Raw genomic sequence first — 20,000 nt, forward strand, 5'->3', positions numbered from 1 at the left:
TCACTGTCTGCTGGCACTGGTTCACTGTCTGATGCCACTGGTCTCATCTAATCACGTTTGTTTGTCTGATCATGTTTTTCACTTCAAAATAAAAGCTCTCTTCGTATTTATAACTCTCTGATCTTGATTTTCTCTTCAAAATAAAAGCTCCATCACATTTATAACTCTGATCTTATTTTTCACTTCAAAATAAAAGCTCTGTCACATTTATAACTCTCTGATCTTGATTTTCTCTTCAAAATAAAAGCTCCCTTCACATTTATAACGCTCTGATCTTGTTTTTCACTTCAAAATAAAAACATTTCACTTCAAAATAAAAGCTCCGTCACATTTATAACTCAGATCTTGTTTTTCACTTCAAAATAAAAACATTTCACTTCAAAATAAAAGCTCCGTCACATTTATAACTCTCTGATCTTGATTTTTCTTTCAAAATAAAAGCTCCCATCAGATTTATAACTCTCTGATCTTGATTTTCCCTTCAAAATAAAAGCTCCCGTCACATTTATAACTCTGAGGTCTTGGTTTTCTCGCCCCACTCACCTGTATGGTGTCCAGTGAGATGTCGGCCCAGTACAGGCAGTTCCTGTCGTAGTCGAAGTCCAGAGCCACGGCCTCCCGCAGGCCGGCCAGAGGCAGCGCCTGGTCCGTGCCGGTGGCCAGGTCGTAGCGGTGGATGGAGTTCCTCACAGCGTACAGAATGAACTCGTTGCTCTCTGAGAACAGGAGAGGAGACACGAGTGACGGGGAGAGAACATTAAAATCACATGATGTGTTTGTGGAGGGGATATATATGTAATTAAACCCCACTAGTTTCGGTGTTTTTTTGTTGTTGCTCCAGTCACATTGTGGCCTCGTTTTTTCCTCTACAAAATAAAAGTCCTGCTCCTCTCTGGAAAGAGAACCATCAGGACTAGAAGTAGAGAACTAGAATGAGTCTTTAGTGCAGAATAACTCAGTTATAATGACATAAATCATAAGAAAAACTAAAAGAAACGCAAATTACAAGTGTTACCAATGTTGGACAAATTAAATTGAGGCTCCAATTGTTTCTCTGATTTGTTGTCACATGAATGTTGGTCTCAGGTGAATCTACCATGATGTCATAGTTTCACAGAGGAGCTCAGAATTTAATGTTTTAAACAGTTTATTTGTGAGAGATTGTAGAATAAAATGATTTTGATAAAATATCACAATTTTAAGCTTTTTGTCAGCTTTTCCTGGTGGAGGCGTTTGTCACACGTGATGCGTTCAAGGACCGTCGTAAATATGAAACTTCACACCATGAATCAGCCTACCTCCGACAGGACAAGGCAGCATCTCTCCGTCCAGCCTGGACTCCACGTCTCCTCCGCTGCAGCTGTCTCCCGGCACCCTCCTGTAGCTGCAGCAGGAACACAGAGGGTTATTGATCACTTCCCTCGGGTCGACACTCGGTGGCGCTGTCACCAAACACATCCGATGACGCCGACAGACGCTCACACAGCAGCAAGGAACCGAGGGGAACAAAGGCTGCTTTGCATTCTGGAGGAACGGGCTCGGGTGATGAAAAATAAATGCAAATAATAAAACGGTGGACGCTAATTATTGTGTTATAAGCACCAGGAAAGAGAGTTTCAAATAAACAGGTCTATGGGATTTTAGAGAGGTCTATGTTTAGAGAGGTCTATGTTTAGAGAGGTCTATAGGGAGTTTAGAGAGGTCTATGGGGAGTTTAGAGAAGTCTATGTGGAGTTTAGAGAGGTCTATGGGGAGTTTAGAGAGGTCTATGTTTAGAGATGTCTATGGGGAGTTTAGAGAGGTCTATGTTTAGAGAGGTCTATGTGGAGTTTAGAGAGGTCTATGGGGAGTTTAGAGAGGTCTATGTGGAGTTTAGAGAGGTCTATGGGGAGTTTAGAGAGGTCTATGTGGAGTTTAGAGAGGTCTATGGGGAGTTTAGAGAGGTCTATGTGGAGTTTAGAGAGGTCTATGGGGAGTTTAGAGAGGTCTATGTTTAGAGAGGTCTATGTGGAGTTTAGAGAGGTCTATGGGGAGTTTAGAGAGGTCTATGTGGAGTTTAGAGAGGTCTATGTGGAGTTTAGAGAGGTCTATGGGGAGTTTAGAGAGGTCTATGTGGAGTTTAGAGAGGTCTATGGGGAGTTTAGAGAGGTCTATGGGGAGTTTAGAGAGGTCTATGTTTAGAGATGTCTATGGGGAGTTTAGAGAGGTCTATGTTTAGAGAGTTCTATGGGGAGTTTAGAGAGGTCTATGTTTAGAGAGGTCTATGGGGAGTTTAGAGAGGTCTATGTTTAGAGAGGTCTATGTGGAGTTTAGAGAGGTCTATGGGGAGTTTAGAGAGGTCGATGTGGAGTTTAGAGAGGTCTATGGGGAGTTTAGAGAGGTCTATGTGGAGTTTAGAGAGGTCTATGGGGAGTTTAGAGAGGTCTATGTTTAGAGAGGTCTATGTGGAGTTTAGAGAGGTCTATGGGGAGTTTAGAGAGGTCTATGTGGAGTTTAGAGAGGTCTATGGGGAGTTTAGAGAGGTCTATGTGGAGTTTAGAGAGGTCTATGGGGAGTTTAGAGAGGTCTATGTGGAGTTTAGAGAGGTCTATGGGGAGTTTAGAGAGGTCTATGGGGAGTTTAGAGAGGTCTATGTTTAGAGAGGTCTATGGGGAGTTTAGAGAGGTCTATGGGGAGTTTAGAGAGGTCTATGTTTAGAGAGGTCTATGTTTAGAGAGGTCTATGGGGAGTTTAGAGAGGTCTATGGGGAGTTTAGAGAGGTCTATGTTTAGAGAGGTCTATGGGGAGTTTAGAGAGGTATATGAGGAGTTTAGAGAGGTCTATGGGGAGTTTAGAGAGGTCTATGTTTAGAGAGGTCTATGGGGAGTTTAGAGAGGTCTATGGGGAGTTTAGAGAGGTCTATGTTTAGAGAGGTATATGAGGAGTTTAGAGAGGTCTATGGGGAGTTTAGAGAGGTATATGAGGAGTTTAGAGAGGTCTATGGGGAGTTTAGAGAGGTATATGAGAAGTTTAGAGAGGTCTATGAGGAGTTTAGAGAGGTCTATGTGAGTTTAGAGAGGTCTATGTTTAGAGAGGTCTATGGGGAGTTTAGAGAGGTCTATGTGAGTTTAGAGAGGTCTATGTTTAGAGAGGTCTATGGGGAGTTTAGAGAGGTCTATGTGAGTTTAGAGAGGTCTATGTTTAGAGAGGTCTATGGGGAGTTTAGAGAGGTCTATGGGGAGTTTAGAGAGGTCTATGTTTAGAGAGGTCTATGGGGAGTTTAGAGAGGTCTATGGGGAGATTAGAGAGGTCTATGTTTAGAGAGGTCTATGGGGAGATTAGAGAGGTCTATGGGGGAGATTAGAGAGGTCTATGTGAGTTTAGAGAGGTCTATGGGGAGTTTAGAGAGGTCTATGGGGAGTTTAGAGAGGTCTATGTTTAGAGAGGTCTATGTTTAGAGAGGTCTATGGGGAGTTTAGAGAGGTCTATGGGGAGTTTAGAGAGGTCTATGTTTAGAGAGGTCTATGTTTAGAGAGGTCTATGTTTAGAGAGGTCTATGTTTAGAGAGGTCTATGTTTAGAGAGGTTTATGTGAGTTTAGAGAGGTCTATGGGGAGTTTAGAGAGGTCAATGGGGAGTTTATAGAGGTCTGTGTTTAGAGAGGTCTATGGGGAGTTTAGAGAGGTCTGTGTTTAGAGAGGTCTATGGGGAGTTTAGAGAGGTCTAGAGTTCAGTCGTCTTGCGGCTCACCCTTTGCTGCGTCGGTAGGTGGTACCAACGGGACACGGAACCGGAGGAGCGTAGAGATCACCGGAGAACTCAGGGTCTGGCACACACACCTGCAGGGACAGGTCCTCACTCAGCTTGAAGCCGTAGTCACTGGGAGGAAGAGGAGGAGGAAGAGAGAATGCAGCTTTAACACACGAAGCATAGACTTCTATACAACCAGAGGAGTCGTATTGCATTCATAAAATTCAGTCACAGCTGGAATCCTTCCATCAACACATAATAAAACGGCCGTGTTCACAATCTAAACCCGTGACCCTCACCACTCGTAGTCCTCCCTCGTGCACGAGCAGTTGACGACGTTGACGGGCCGGTCGAAGTCCTCTCCGTTGAAGCAGGTGGCGTGAGGCGCTCGCCTCCTGAAGGTAACCTCGCGGCCCAGCAGGCACTCGTTCCCGTGCTCGTCCGACGGGGACCAGCGCTTGTAGTCGGCGTTCGAACACGGAACGCCTGGAGACGAGAACAAAGCGCAGAACTCGAGAGTTACGGTCTGTTCCTGGTCCATTCCCTCCTCCAGAGAACACGGACTGCTCCATAGTCAGATGGGATCTGCACACAGCAGCTTCTGCAACACGTTCTCATTCTGCTCGTAGAACCAACTACATTTACTGTAGCTGCTTTAATAACTGCACTAGGTAGTGTTTTCACAGAGAGGTTTTCGACAATTTTAACGATTTTACAACCATTTTTGCAAAGAAAAACCCATTTTCTGATTTGTCCTCAAAGAAACGCTGACTGGCTTCTTCTTTCTTTTAAGACTTATGCTAAAAAATATGTTCAGAAACAGACAATTATGATGCATTTCATGCCACCGACTCTGGAAACTGTTGTTTAGTTTTCGTGTCTTTTCAAAGACAAGCGGAACTAACTGAAGGCATCTCAGTTCAACCCCAAAAAGCAGCTGCTTTTAGGCCTTTTTTGTATATTATCAGATGGTATTTCCTGTCAGACGGACAGCAAACACATCGGCCTTCTGTAGAAAAGCTTTGATAAACCAATTACAAGCACCGAAACCGTTCGACCACATGAGTAAAGTTATGTTTTCACAAGAGATATGAAGAATTTTACACTTTTGCCTTATGACAATGGTGTCTCATTATATAGAGAGCTGAGATTGTTCTGCAATTTTTGTTGTAAAACATGGGTATGTACTGTATCTGATATGCAAGTGCCTTTAAAAGGTGAATTTAAGAAGTTATGTAAAATTGAGAAAATGACCTCAGTGTCCAGAGGGTTAAAAGTAAATACATCGCCGGAGGAGGAGGAGCCACAAACCACCGGGACGCCCCTATTGAAGCCCCGGTGAGGCGCCTGAGAGGACCCACCCAGGACGTCGGAGGTGTTGACCTGCAGGATGAGCCAGCCGTGCCGCTGGTCGGCGTACGAGCCGAAGATGGTGAAGATGGTGCTCTTCTCCCCGGGCTCGGTGAGCAGCTGGTAGACGTACACGGCCCGCTCCGAGAACTGGAAGTCGAACCACGTCTCGCCTTCGTTGGTGCTGAACCTGATGGAGGCGATATTATGTTAATTCATATTAATACACGTTCTTTCAATAATCTGACCCTCTTATTCGGGGTGACATTTTTAACTAGACACGTAGAATAAAATGTTTTTGATGAAAAATGTAAGTTTCGGTTGCATTTACTGGCAGAATTGTCACACATGATGTGTTCAAGGACCGTCGGAAAGATGAAAATAAAACGATTATGACGTTTTTCACAGTTTCTGACTGTGATAAACGGTGACATTTTAAATTAGACACGTAGAATGAAATGTTTTTGATGAAAAATGTAAGTTTCGGTTGCATTTACTGGCAGAATTGTCACACATGATGTGTTCAAGGACCGTCGGAAAGAAAATACAGCTGAAAATATAACGATTATGACGTTTTGGCGATAGTACAACATGAATTAAAAACAAACAAACATGCTTTTCCATCCCTCTGGAGGGTTTTGAGCTGTTTCCCAGCTGATCATTAAAAATAAAACAAATAATAATCAATGTCCAGAAAGTTATTTAATCTGCAGCCTCCTCACGCACTCTTTGCTTAAACAACAACAGTAAAGCATAAGATGGAGGTAATTAGGGAGCATATCTGGCATTTCTATTGACATTTGAAGGTAAAAACAAGATTAACCGGGAGTACGGGAACTGGTTCCACATTAATTTCCTTTACCACCTGCACATGAATAAGAATATGAAAAGCTGCTGTTGGCACACAGGTGCTATATTACACCTCTGTTTACCGAGGGAGGTTTATTCTCACCAGGGCGCCTCAAGCTGTTCAGGTGGAACTTTCTCTCTGGGTTTTATGTTTCTTTATGAGATCATGTACTCACTTCACGTGCGTGGTGGCGCCTCCTTGTGCGATCGCCATCAGGATCCCGCCGTGGTCGCCCCATGTGTAGAAGTGAGGGCCCGCCAGCGCCTGCAGAACCGAACACAACGCACACACAACTCCATGAAGTGCGTGAATATGGGAAAGATGAGCTTTAAAGACTAAAGACTTCCTGAAGACGCTCTCTTCAAAGCCACGAGACTTCATTGACAAACACTTTGTCATTTTAAAGAAACCCAAAGCAGCTGGTCGACAGTGTGTGTGACTGTCTGGTGAATTTAAAACGAACGCTTCAAAGTCACAAAGACACAAACCACACTGATCGAAGAAAGCCATTAAATTGCTGTTTTTGTCAGTCAAATGTAATCTAGTAACATGTAGTTTCTAATAAAACTATCAACATAAATATTAGAGAGAGAGGTTTAAAAAAACCTCTAAGCCAATTATAAAACATCATTAAACTACTAATCCATGAAAATACAATCTTTGACTTCCTAATTATTTGAATTGTGTGTATTTATGAAGGGAAAAAAAACACAAAATGACTACAACAAAGTAAAAGTAAAACATTTAGATTTGTTTTGATGGTTCACAGAATTCAGAGCATTAAAATTATTTTTGGGACGATCCTCGTCGACCAGCTGCTGGAACCAAACAACAAAGAGATCTATATCCGTTAATCTAAAAGCAAAATGTTCTCCCTTTCTTTTTCTTAAGTGCAGATTTGATCCGTTGCTCCTCCATCTTTGACCGAATAATACAAAGTATTACTCGCAGTATGAAGTAAAGTATACCGTTAGATATATATAATAAGTGCACACCTCGAGTAGCCTGAATGCACTTGCTTGTATTCCATCACTAAAGCACAACATCGTCCACGAAAGTTCTTCACTCGTCTTCATTTTGCTCTTAAAAAAAACCTGATTGATGCGTCTAACTTTAAACGTTAGCAGCACCGCTAACGGAGAACCAACAGGAGGAGAGCTAGTAACGTTAGCAACACCGCTAACGGAAAACCAGCAGGAGAAGAGCAAGTAAGGTTTGCAGCACCGCTAACGGAGAACCAGCAGGAGGAGAGCTAGTAACGTTAGCAGCACCGCTAATGGAGAACCAACAGGAGGAAAGCTAGTAATGTTAGCAGCACCGCTAACGGAGAACCAACAGGAGGAAAGCTAGTAATGTTAGCAGCACCGCTAAAGAGAACCAACAGGAGGAAAGCTAGTAACGTTAGCAGCACTTTTCTCTTTAAAAGGCACCTACAATGAAGGTTTCAACTTTAAAATAAACTACATTTTCTGACATTATGCTGTGAGGAAACCTCTGTAAAACACAAGCGGGGTTGAAGGGTTTATAATTCGTGTTCCAGAGCATTTTCCCGCCTCCCTGAGCTCCTTGGTGTCGGGTGTCGTACTGACCTCTCTCCAGCGAGCTCCGGCGCTGCTGGATACGTACACGTTGGGCTTGTTGGCCAAGTTCCTGCCTACAGATCCTGCAATCAGAGGACAAAAAGAAAAATGCATTTTACACACACACACACACACACACACACACACACACACACACACACACACACACACTCACATTACAGGGGTTTTCCCCCTAAAATATTACAGACTTGATGTGGTCGCTGCTTTTTGCTTTCACATATGGAAAAACCTTGTAACCCAATAATTCAGAACGCAGCGTTCAGTATCTTTGTGCTCGCTGACAAATACTTTCCTAGACCGTGTTGTTGTTTAACATCAGGCGGAGCAGAGGAACAAAGAAGCTTAACCACATTCAACCTGCAGGAATGGAAATTGAAGAGTCCACAGACGAGATGAATGTCGGACTGAATGAGGTCCAAAGGGCTGGGAGACGTAATCCAATGCCAAGATATGTTCCACCAAATATTGATATATATGGAGACGTATCTTGGTAATGTGGATAAATAGAAGTAGAACGATAATAATGTCGTCAGTTTACTGCAAAGCGGCCTTTAAAACCAATAATAAGTGGATGTAGTCGTTTTGAAGACTCGAGTTCGGCGTCGCCATCTTGGATTACAGTTGTCGCCACGTTGGGTTTTCTTTTGGCAACCAGTGAACAGGAAGTGACCAAAATTGTTAGCATGAGAGCTAGTAATCGTTAGCCGTTAGCAGACGGTGGGCGGGTCGAATTATTTTTCAGGATGAGGAGGGAAAAAAGTTCGGGAGCCTTAAAACCAAAAACGTAAAGAAGCTCTTAAACGCTCAACGGTTCAGTGTTGACGGGTGAAGTCCTTTTCCTCTCAGAGGTTTATCTTACCAATGAAACGCTCAGCTACCAAATAACGTCTTTTGTTAGTTTATGAGGAGGATTAGGGTTTGAATATTCAATCATAACAAAACAAACAAAAAGGAAATGTGTCGTCAACATTCCAAACCTTTGAATTGGATCAAAGCGTCTCCTCGGAAATAAACTCCAGCGCAATAACTCTCAAATAATAAACACGAGCGGTTTGTGCAGCTTGTTGTGTGTAAACACAGCTGTGTGTGTGTGTGTGTGTGTTTAATGAGAGTGTTTGACCCGTTGAGTGGCCGCTGCAGCAGTAATTAGCTCATCTGTTTGAGAGCGATAACGAAGCATATAATTCCTCCTCCCCCTCCCCCCCCCCCGCCCCTCCCCCCCTCCTCCACCTCCTCAATAAGAATGCAATTAGCAGACTGGCTGGGTGACGGGGAAGCGTCTCCTAGAAACTGGAGAGCATCAACAAATCGATGCTTTCCAGCAGCGAGAACCCGTCAGCTTTGTTTCTCTCCGACGAGACAAACCGAAAGTTCGGAGCCTTTTTTTATTACCTTTTTTAAAAGCTTGGCAAAGGGAGGGTCGAGTATTTTTTACGCCCGAAAATGGATGGAAAGGAGTCGCTCCCTAACGACGTTCTCTCAGAGGAACGCAATACTGAGCGCTCTCCTCCACTTGAACGCATTCATTTGAGCCTCAGCAGAACCTTTTTTTGGGAGCTCTGATCAATGGACTAGAATAACAGGATTCATACACATGAACTTTTCCAAGACTTTTAACCAAATTCCATGATTTTTAACCAAATTTCCATGACTTTTCCATGACTTTTAACCATGACAAACATTTAGTGAAATCTGTGTGTAAACAGTAAAAAGTGAGTAAATGTAGTATTTAAACTAACAATGAGAATACAAAGCATACAGTAAACCTTAAATGACTCAAATTAATGAGACAATAGTTTGATTAAAAGAATAAACATGTATATAGATAGATAGATTGATAGATAGTATGTATGCCTGCTTATATTTTGAGTCTTTCTTTTAAAAGCATATTCATTATTTCAAACTCAGCGTAAATGAACGACATGAACACATGAATATAACACATTTACATGACTTTTACTAAACTTTGGGATTTTATTTTTTTTCAAGGACTTTTCCAGGCCTGGAAATAAAAATTCCATGACTGTTCCAGGTTTTCCATGACCGTATGAACCCTGATTAAGGACGTTTGACGATGCGTCTCTGAAAAGCTGCACAACTGTTTTCCAGGTAATTTCTGTGGTACTCGACCTTGATGCCGCCATTTTGCTTCTAGCACCTTCTCCGCGTTCAAAGGCCACGGGACGTTTGCCGCTCACAAGGAGCCGTCCTCGACTCTTTGACGAGATAATTTTCCCGCCTTTTCCCCGCCGATGCCGCTGCTCGTCGTCCTACCTGTGGCCATGATGAGTCCCGGAGCCGAGTCCTTGGATAGAATCGGCATCCTCCTCAGCTGGATGTTGAACAGCTGACTCCAGCGCTGGGCCAGATGGAGGGAGCAGCCTTTACCGAGCTGGAGGGGAGAGGAAGGAGGGGAGAGTCAGACGACGCCATCTTGGTTTTTTGCAACCAGTGAACAGGAAGTGACCATATCTGGACTGAGGAGGAGTAACATAGAGACCTGTCAATCACCTTGTAGCCCCGCCCCTAAAGCGTCTGTTTGACTCTAAATGACCATAATTTACTAAATGAACATCATGCTGTATTGAAGAAGACTTGAAACTAGAGATTGAGACATAAACTCATGTTTACAATGTTTACTGAGGGAATACATCAAGAGAAGTAGAGTCATTTATATAGACTTCTATACAACCAGAGGAGTCGCCCCCTGGTGGTCAGGAGAGAGAATGCAGCTTTAACACATGAAGCATAGACTTCTATACAACCAGAGGAGTCGCCCCCTGGTGGTCAGGAGAGATAATGCAGCTTCAACACATGAAGCATAGACTTCTATACAACCAGAGGAGTCGCCCCCTGGTGGTCAGGAGAGAGAATGCAGCTTTAACACATGAAGCACATACTTCTATACAACCAGAGGAGTCACCCCCTGGTGGCCAGGAGAGATAATGCAGCTTCAACACATGAAGCATATACTTCTATACAACCAGAGGAGTCGCCCCCTGGTGGTCAGGAGAGAGAATGCAGCTTTAACACATGAAGCACATACTTCTATACAACCAGAGGAGTCACCCCCTGGTGGCCAGGAGAGAGAATGTAGCTTTAACACATGAAGCATAGACTTCTATACAACCAGAGGAGTCGCCCCCTGGTGGTCAGGAAAGATAATGCAGCTTTAACACATGAAGCATAGACTTCTATACAACCAGAGGAGTCTCCCCCTGGTGGTCAGGAGAGAGAATGCAGCTTTATCACATGAAGCAGAGACTTCTATACAACCAGAGGAGTCGCCCCCTGGTGGTCAGGAGAGAGAATGCAGCTTTAACACTTGAAGCACATGCTTCTATACAACCACAGGAGAGTGCAGCTTCACCTGGCAGTCCACGGTTCCCCCCAGGCTGTCGGCAGCAGGCGGCTGCAGCAGCTCCCAGGTTCCTCCCTTGTCGAAGGTGATGACGGAGCGCATGTTGTCCTCGCTGACCGAGCCGTTGATGAGCGTGGCGATGAAGACGCCCCTCAGCCCCTCCACGCGGTGCAGGTCTGCAAACGGCTCGTTGGCGAAGTACCTGGAACACAGAGGACTTGTATTTTGGGGACTATTTATTTTCAATAAATACGAGTAATTTAAGTTCTTGTACAAAAACAAAGGCGGCAAATTACCAACGGAAATTTATCTCCATAGATATTAACAGATATTATTGATATTGGATTACTGATATTTAGATTATAACTAAATGAACTAAACCAACCTAAACTTTTGTGGACCAATCAGTTTTTTATGTTTGTGTTTCTGTGTGTACCTGATGAGTGTGTGTGTGTGTACGTGTACCTGATGAGTGTGTGTGTGTGTACGTGTACCTGATGAGTGTGTGTACCTGATGAGTGTGTGTACCTGATGAGTGTGTGTGTGTGTACCTGATGAGTGTGTGTACCTGATGAGTGTGTGTGTGTGTACCTGATGAGTGTGTGTACCTGATGAGTGTGTGTACCTGATAAGTGTGTGTGTGCACCTGATGAGTGTGTGTGTGTGTACCTGATGAGTGTGTGTGTGTGTGTGTGTACCTGATGAGTGTGTGTGTGTACCTGATAAGTGTGTGTGTGTACCTGATGAGTGTGTGTGTGTGTACCTGATGAGTGTGTGTGTGTACCTGATGAGTGTGTGTGTGTACCTGATGAGTGTGTGTGTGTGTACCTGATGAGTGTGTGTGTGTACCTGATGAGTGTGTGTGTGTGTACCTGATAAGTGTGTGCACCTGATGAGTGTGTGTGTGTGTGTACCTGATGAGTGTGTGTGTACCTGATGAGTGTGTGTGTGTACCTGATGAGTGTGTGTGTGTACCTGATGAGTGTGTGTGTGTGTACCTGATAAGTGTGTGCACCTGATGAGTGTGTGTGTACCTGATGAGTGTGTGTGTGTGTGTGTGTGTACCTGATGAGTGTGTGTGTCTGTGTACCTGATGAGTGTGTGTGTGTACCTGATAAGTGTGTGTGTGTGTACCTGATGAGTGTGTGTGTGTGTGTACCTGATGAGTGTGTGTGTGTATGTACCTGATGAGTGTGTGCACCTGATGAGTGTGTGTGTGTGTGCACCTGATGAGTGTGTGTGTGTGTATGTACCTGATGAGTGTGTGTGTCTGTGTACCTGATGAGTGTGTGTGTCTGTGTACCTGATGAGTGTGTGTGTCTGTGTACCTGATGAGTGTGTGTACCTGATGAGTGTGTGTGTGTGTGTGTGTGTGTGTACCTGATGAGTGTGTGTGTACCTGATGAGTGTGTGTGTACCTGATGAGTGTGTGTGTGTGTGTACCTGATGAGTGTGTGTGTACCTGATGAGTGTGTGTGTACCTGATGAGTGTGTGTGTGTGTGTACCTGATGAGTGTGTGTGTGTATGTACCTGATGAGTGTGTGCACCTGATGAGTGTGTGTGTGTGTGCACCTGATGAGTGTGTGTGTGTGTATGTACCTGATGAGTGTGTGTGTCTGTGTACCTGATGAGTGTGTGTGTCTGTGTACCTGATGAGTGTGTGTGTCTGTGTACCTGATGAGTGTGTGTACCTGATGAGTGTGTGTGTGTGTGTGTGTGTGTGTACCTGATGAGTGTGTGTGTACCTGATGAGTGTGTGTGTACCTGATGAGTGTGTGTGTGTGTGTACCTGATGAGTGTGTGTGTACCTGATGAGTGTGTGTGTACCTGATGAGTGTGTGTGTGTGTGTACCTGATGAGTGTGTTGCTCCCAGACCCCTCAGGACTGTAGTACAGGACGTTCTCCAGCGACAGCGAGAAGGAGAGGCCTTGTGTGTCTGAGATGTAAAGGTGTGTGACGTTGTTCAGGTGGTTCACACACACGAACACCTGGTCCTCCGATGCGTCCGCGATGTAGTACTCCTGTGGAGAGACCAGCGCACGTCACCACACAGGTGCATTCTGGGTAGTGGAGGCAGGGCGTCCATCGTGGTTCCGTGTAGCTCCTCCCCTCCCTCAGAGACTCACCGTGATTGGGTGTCGGGTCATGAACTGAGCGGCTTTCATTGGCTGGCGGTTGTAGGAGACCCAGAGCTGCACGGAGGACGGGTCATGACTGCCAAACAACTTCTGGAGGGATGGAGAGAGAGAGAAAGAGAGAGAGAGAGAGAGAGAGAGAGAGAGAGAGAGAGAGATTATTTATTTTTTTAAGATATTGAGAAAATGGGAGACAGAAAAAGTCCATCAGCAAGTCAAAAAAAAAGAGAACGATCAGGAGAAGTGGAACAAAGAAGTCCGACCGGATCATCTGAGGGTTTAATTAATATAAAGACATGATGCTGGACCTTTATTAATAATCACGTCAGCCTTTAACAGACGAGGTGTCGGGGGTTTGAATCCCTCCAGGAATCTAATTTCATTTCACTTGTCACCAAAGTGATTCTTGTCTCCGTGGTTGAACGTATTGTAGTAAATAAAAGCGTCAGCTAAACGTAATAAACGACCCATCTAACACAGACGAGATGAAGATGATTTTTATGTTAAATAGAATGTTAACAGGAATATTAGTGTTTCATTAGCCATGTTAACTTATTTTTTCTAGATAACGGGGGAAAAATGAATATTTAGTGCGTGTAAACATAGCCGCTGTAAAAGGGAACCAGCTTCTGCACTCAGGAAGATAAAGAGCAGCGTTGGATACATTCAGTGGACCAGCAACACCGCTTCAGTCTGACTAGATCACAAATCTAGAGGTGTGTGTGTGTGTGTGTGTGTGTGTGTGTGTGTGTGTCCACCCTGCTTGAGCGCCTCCAGCAGAGCATTTCAGCCTTACCCTTTCAGCCTATTGATTTTTTTTTCGCCGGGTGCCGTGAGGTGGAAGCAAAGCGGCGATGACACCGAGACAAAACTATCCATGTGGCATCAAATAATGTAAAACATTATTATATTATAAAGTATTCCTATCATCCGCTACACTTTAATCAAGGTTTGCAGATCAGTTTACTCTGCGAGTCAAGAGGGAAAATTGTGCGGCTGTGATACAGACGATTTTTTTCTTTCTCTTTCCCACAAAGGTTGACATTTCTTAATAATATAAAATGTCTCGCTACATCCACTACGTCTCACTACATCCGCTACATCCGCTACGTCTCGCTACGTCTCACTACATCCGCTACATCCGCTATGTGTCGCTACATCCGCTACGTCTCCCCACATCTGCTACGTCTCCCTACATCCGCTACGTGTCGCTACATCCGCTACGTGTCGCTACATCCGCTACGTGTCGCTACATCCGCTACGTCTCGCTACATCCGCTACGTGTCGCTACATCCGCTACGTCTCGCTACATCTGCTACGTGTCGCTACATCCGCTACGTGTCGCTACATCCGCTACGTCTCGCTATGTCTCGCTACATCCGCTACGTCTTGCTACATCCGCTATGTCCCGCTACGTCTCGCTACATCCGCTACGTCTCGCTACATCCGCTACGTCTCACTACATCCGCTACATCCGCTACGTCTCACTACATCTGCTACGTCTCGCTACATCCGCTACGTCTCCCCACATCTGCTACGTCTCCCTACACCCGCTACGTCTCGCTACATCCGCTACATCTCGCTACGTCTCACTACATCTTGCTACATCCGCTACGTCTCATTACATCCGCTAGTTCTCCCTACATCCGCTACGTCTCACTACATCTCGCTACATCCGCTACGTCTCCCTACAGCCGCTACGTCTCGCTACATCTCGCTACATCCACTACGTCTCGCTACATCCGCTACATCTTGCTACATCCGCTACGTCTCCCTACATCCGCTACATCTCACTACATCCGCTTTGTCTCGCTACATCCGCTACGTCTCCCTACATCCGCTACATCTCGCTACGTCTCCCTACATCCGCTACATCTCGCTACATCCACTACGTCTCGCTACATCCGCTACATCTCACTACATCCGCTACGTCTCGCTACATCTCGCTACATCCGCTACGTCTCCCTATATCCGCTACGTCTCGCTACATCTCGCTACATCCACTACGTCTCGCTACATCCGTTACATCTCGCTACATCCGCTACATCTCCCTACATCCGCTACGTCGCGCTACATCTCACTACATCCGCTTTGTCTCGCTACATCCGCTACCTCTCCCTACATCTCGCTACATCTCACTACATCCGTAACGTCTCGCTACATCTCACTACATCCACTACGTCTCTCTACATCCGCTACATCTCGCTACATCTCGCTACATCCGCTACATCTCGCTACATCCGCAACGTCTCGCTACATCTCACTACGTCTCTCTACATCCTGCTACATCCCCATTAGATACTTCTGAACCAATAAAATCAGGACTTCTTAGACCAATACAAAACCCTTTGACTATGTTTTTATCCTGTATTCACATTGAGTTGCATCAAAGTAACATTATTGTAATGAAATTGCTTCTGATATTTCCGACTGGTTTGAAATGGGAACTTGAATAACACCACTACTTCCTCTACATGGTGGCAGTAGAACCAGCAGCTACAAACGACAGCGCATCTCTTCTGGGAATTTCCTGTAGAAAAATACCAAATTTGCAAAAGAGGCCAGTGCCAGGGATTTCGCAACAGTCTGAGGTATTTACTGAACTGAATTATTTAATGAACTGCAAGAGCTCCAGAAACCACTAGAAAAGCTGCACTTCGATGGGAGGGAATCATTCCTCCTCCAATCTCCACTTCCTGTTTTCTTCTGCCATCTAAATGAGAGGGAATGTGACTCACAGATAAGAGTGAGGAGAAGGGAACAAACCTTATCAACTTCCTCATTACATCTCCTCAGCCGGTTATCTTTCCTCCTTTGGTCTTCTCTACGGGACCAAAGGCCGTGATCTCTGAGGTCTGATCCCTGTTGCCGAGATAAAACTCTCCATTTCTGCCTATTTAATTAGCTTAAGCAGCTCAGCACTGCCAAAAGCACTTGTGATATTCCATCAGTCTAATCCTATTAGTGCGAGCCAAAGACACAAGAGGAGGGAGAGCAACTGAGACCAGATAGAAGAATGCTCCTTTGTTTCTATTGCCAATGAGCACGGTAGAGAATATAGATATTTCTGCCAGCGGAGCATCTTGCAAGCAGCAAGTGGCTAAAAGAGCTGATGCTTTGCAGACGGGTCCGTCTGGGTCGTTTCCAGTCCAGCCACAGAGGCAGTGGCTGGACTGGTCTGTCTGACTGGTTTTATTATCAGCTCTCTTGGCAAAGAGACTGAGGCAGAGACAACCGGTTGAGGTTGGTTGGGCGTTGACCTCTAGTAGTTCGGGTCGGGACGGCCCACTGGTCAGGGCATGGGGCCGAACCCAATCAGGTCACTGGTACCCCGTTGAGCAAGACCGGATCAATACTAGAACACTGCAGAGGATCTAGCCAAGGAAAGCAGTGTCTTTTAGTCTCCCAACAACCTAAACGACGTTGTCAATCACCTCTACAACCGGGTCGCCAAATCTGCATAGACGAAGTGTCTTCTGCTGTAAATGTGAATCCTATCTGCTACTTCTCGCTACGTCCGCTACGTCTCGCTACATCAACTACATCTCCCTACATCCGCTACGTCTCGCTACATCCGCTACGTCTCCCTACATCCGCTACGTCTTGCTACGTCTCCCTACATCCGCTACGTCTCGCTATGTCTCCCTACATCCGCTACGTCTTGCTATGTCTCCCTACATCCGCTACGTCATGCTATGTCTCCCTACATCCGCTACGTCTCCCTACATCCGCTACGTCATGCTATGTCTCCCTACATCCGCTACGTCTCGCTACGTCTCCCTACATCCGCTACGTCATGCTATGTCTCACTACATCCGCTACGTCTTGCTATGTCTCCCTACATCCGCTACGTCTCGCTATGTCTCCCTACATCCGCTACGTCTCGCTATGTCTCCCTACATCCGCTACGTCTTGCTATGTCTCCCTACATCCGCTACGTTTTGCTATGTCTCCCTACATCCGCTACGTCTCCCTACATCCGCTACGTCTTGCTACGTCTCCCTACATCCGCTACGTCTCGCTATGTCTCCCTACATCCGCTACGTCTTGCTATGTCTCCCTACATCCGCTACGTCATGCTATGTCTCCCTACATCCGCTACGTCTCGCTACGTCTCCCTACATCCGCTACGTCATGCTATGTCTCCCTACATCCGCTACGTCTCGCTACGTCTCCCTACATCCGCTACGTCTTGCTATGTCTCCCTACATCCGCTACGTCTCGCTATGTCTCCCTACATCCGCTACGTCTCGCTATGTCTCCCTACATCCGCTACGTCTTGCTATGTCTCCCTACATCCGCTACGTTTTGCTATGTCTCCCTACATCCGCTACGTCTCCCTACATCCGCTACGTCTCCCTACATCCGCTACGTCTCCCTACATCCGCTACGTCTCCCTACATCCGCTACGTCTTGCTACGTCTCCCTACATCCGCTACGTCTTGCTACGTCTCCCTACATCCGCTACGTCTTGCTACGTTTCCCTACATCCGGTACGTCTTGCTATGTCTCCCTACATCCGCTACGTCTTGCTACGTTTCCCTACATCCGCTACGTCTTGCTACGTCTCCCTACATCCGCTACGTCTCCCTACATCCGCTACGTTTTGCTACATCTCCCTACATCCGCTACGTCTTGCTATGTCTCCCTACATCCACTACGTCTCCCTACATCCGCTACGTTTTGCTACATCTCCCTACATCCGCTACGTCTTGCTATGTCTCCCTACATCCACTACGTCTCCCTACATCCGCTACGTTTTGCTACATCTCCCTACATCCGCTACGTCTTGCTATGTCTCCCTACATCCGCTACGTTTTGCTACATCTCCCTACATCCGCTACATCCGCTACGTCTTGCTACGTCTCCCTACATCCGCTACGTCTTGCTACGTCTCCCTACATCCGCTACGTCTTGCTATGTCTTCCTACATCCGCTACGTCTTGCTACATAACGTAATGCATAACGTAAAACTCCTGAACTCTCATTGCTCAAGCACTTCTTACTGTTTTTAAGTCTGTATTGTCTAAGATGAGTGTAGTCACATATACGAAGCTGAGATAAACCCGACTGTCGGCAAACAGTTACAACTGTGTGTTTTACTTCATTCGTCACAGGCAGAACGGGTGAATTGGACGCTGCAGAAATAGATTATGTCATATTTGCCCTCCTGAGCTCACAGCCTCTCCGTGTCAGCAAACCCCCGGATGGACCCGTACGAGGTCACGGACTAAATTTAGAAGGTTTTGTTCTCAAACACACGTACATCGCTGGATTTTATGCAATTTCGCACAGAGGTGCAAAACATGATCTGCATTGAGCGGAAAAGGTTCATTTCTGACCTTCGAGAGACAGTTTGACCAAAAATTCTCAACTCAAGGTCCACTTACTATATTTATGTGCAACTTTCAATCGAATCTCATGGTCTTCTTCACCCAAGGTCACCCCTTAAAAGATACCACGCATAAGGTCAGGTGATTAACAACTGGGCCAATTTCCATGACAACTGAACGAACGGCACGCTCTGATGAAAGCATGACAGGAAGTGGAACAAGACAGGAAGTGAATCTTTGAGTCGAAGCATGAATCTGAATGTCTTTCTCACACACGCGTGTTCAGTTTGGATGATTTCCTGAACGTTGACCGGATCATAAAGGGAAACCAGCACCAACAACTCTTAAAAAACAACTTCCACGGCTGTGAAATGTGTTTTTACCGCTAAAACAAACCCAAAACAAAGCACTTCCTTTGTATTTACACCCGTTGTACTTAAAGTGAATCGTCACATCTGACCATAAAGCTGAAGGCATCAGATACCATCAATCTCTTTCCCTCAATGGTTCCCAGCCTCACCGACGCTGTAATTTCCCAGACAGACAAGTTGCTGCTCGGCTCTGAAAAGCGCCAAAGAACTCAATTACAGTGATTAAGATATTGATGGGATGAACTTTCAAGCGTGGAAATTCATCAGTGTTGAGAAAAGATGTTTTAAATGGAGCATTCTGGCCGTGGTTTTGACCCCTGATCCATTAATGTCTGCATAAAAGGAATTCAATGATACTAGTTACTGGTGATGAAGGAGTCCTGTTGCTCTCCTTACTGAACGGACTGCGGTTTTAATCTTTATCGACTGTAAAGGCAACCGGAGTCTACATCAGTAGAAGAAAAGGAAAACCTTCATATTCCCTCTGAGCCTCGAAACCCGTCGGCGGGACTGGAAAACAAAACGACACCGTTTACCACAACAAGAATCTATAAAAACGTAATTATTGTCAGACTTTCCGACAGTCTTTGGTCCTCAAAGTACCGTAAAAGTCGGGTTACGAGACGCTACTACCTTCGGTCAGTGTCCCCGTTAGCTCCCTGCTGTAGCCAGCTGGCGCTCCGTTACTTCCCCGCTAACTTTCGCTAGCCCTCCGCTAACTTCCGCTAGCTCCCTGAAAACCACAGAAGGTAGCGGGACCAGGCTCGACACCCAACTTGGACAGAGGGCGCGGGCAGTAGCAGCAGCAGCGGCAGCGGCCGGTAGCAGCTAGCTAGCAGCAGCGCTAGCTAGCTACAGCGGGGACACTGATCTGAGGTAGGAGCGGCTTGTAACCCGACTTTTACGGTATCGTTTCTGGGACGCTCGTGAATCTCGTGATTTTAGATTGAAAACAGCTCATTAGACTCGTCTTACTCACGTTCCTGTCGATCGGTTTTCAACTGAACCAAAGCTAATGACAGGTGTGGAATTAGTATTTTAATTTAGCCAGGATAATTTGTTCTGTGTGTTTGTGGTTGTAATACTCATTTGGGCCACAAGAGGGTAGTTTTCACAAATGAAAAAAAAATGAAAGAAAATCTTGCCAAACCCCTTTTTTTTATCTACATTGAAGTCAATAACACAGGAGAGAAAATCCTCACTGAAAAAAAGACACATTCACCCCTCTAAACAAGAAAAATACCCCAATCCTGCCTCACAATGACTGCT

General features: G+C 45.5%; 1 protein-coding gene across 1 annotated transcript in view; it reads right to left on the reverse strand.

Annotated features, from left to right (window-relative positions):
• The window catches only part of sorl1 (sortilin-related receptor, L(DLR class) A repeats containing), a gene marked incomplete at its 5' end in the record, with an annotated part of 63,311 nt that overhangs the window by 25,701 nt on the left and 17,610 nt on the right, over positions 1 to 20,000 (reverse strand). The window contains 11 exons of the mRNA XM_079224932.1: positions 544 to 716; positions 1,299 to 1,384; positions 3,729 to 3,857; positions 4,028 to 4,214; positions 5,090 to 5,268; positions 6,104 to 6,192; positions 7,518 to 7,591; positions 9,804 to 9,921; positions 10,900 to 11,092; positions 12,744 to 12,913; positions 13,019 to 13,120. Of these exons, the coding sequence (XP_079081058.1) occupies positions 544 to 716; positions 1,299 to 1,384; positions 3,729 to 3,857; positions 4,028 to 4,214; positions 5,090 to 5,268; positions 6,104 to 6,192; positions 7,518 to 7,591; positions 9,804 to 9,921; positions 10,900 to 11,092; positions 12,744 to 12,913; positions 13,019 to 13,120 (1,500 nt within the window). The remainder of the gene's footprint in view (positions 1 to 543; positions 717 to 1,298; positions 1,385 to 3,728; positions 3,858 to 4,027; positions 4,215 to 5,089; positions 5,269 to 6,103; positions 6,193 to 7,517; positions 7,592 to 9,803; positions 9,922 to 10,899; positions 11,093 to 12,743; positions 12,914 to 13,018; positions 13,121 to 20,000) is intronic.

Source organism: Taurulus bubalis (assembly GCF_910589615.1).
Source record: "Taurulus bubalis genome assembly, chromosome: 10".
Taxonomy (NCBI): domain Eukaryota; kingdom Metazoa; phylum Chordata; class Actinopteri; order Perciformes; family Cottidae; genus Taurulus; species Taurulus bubalis.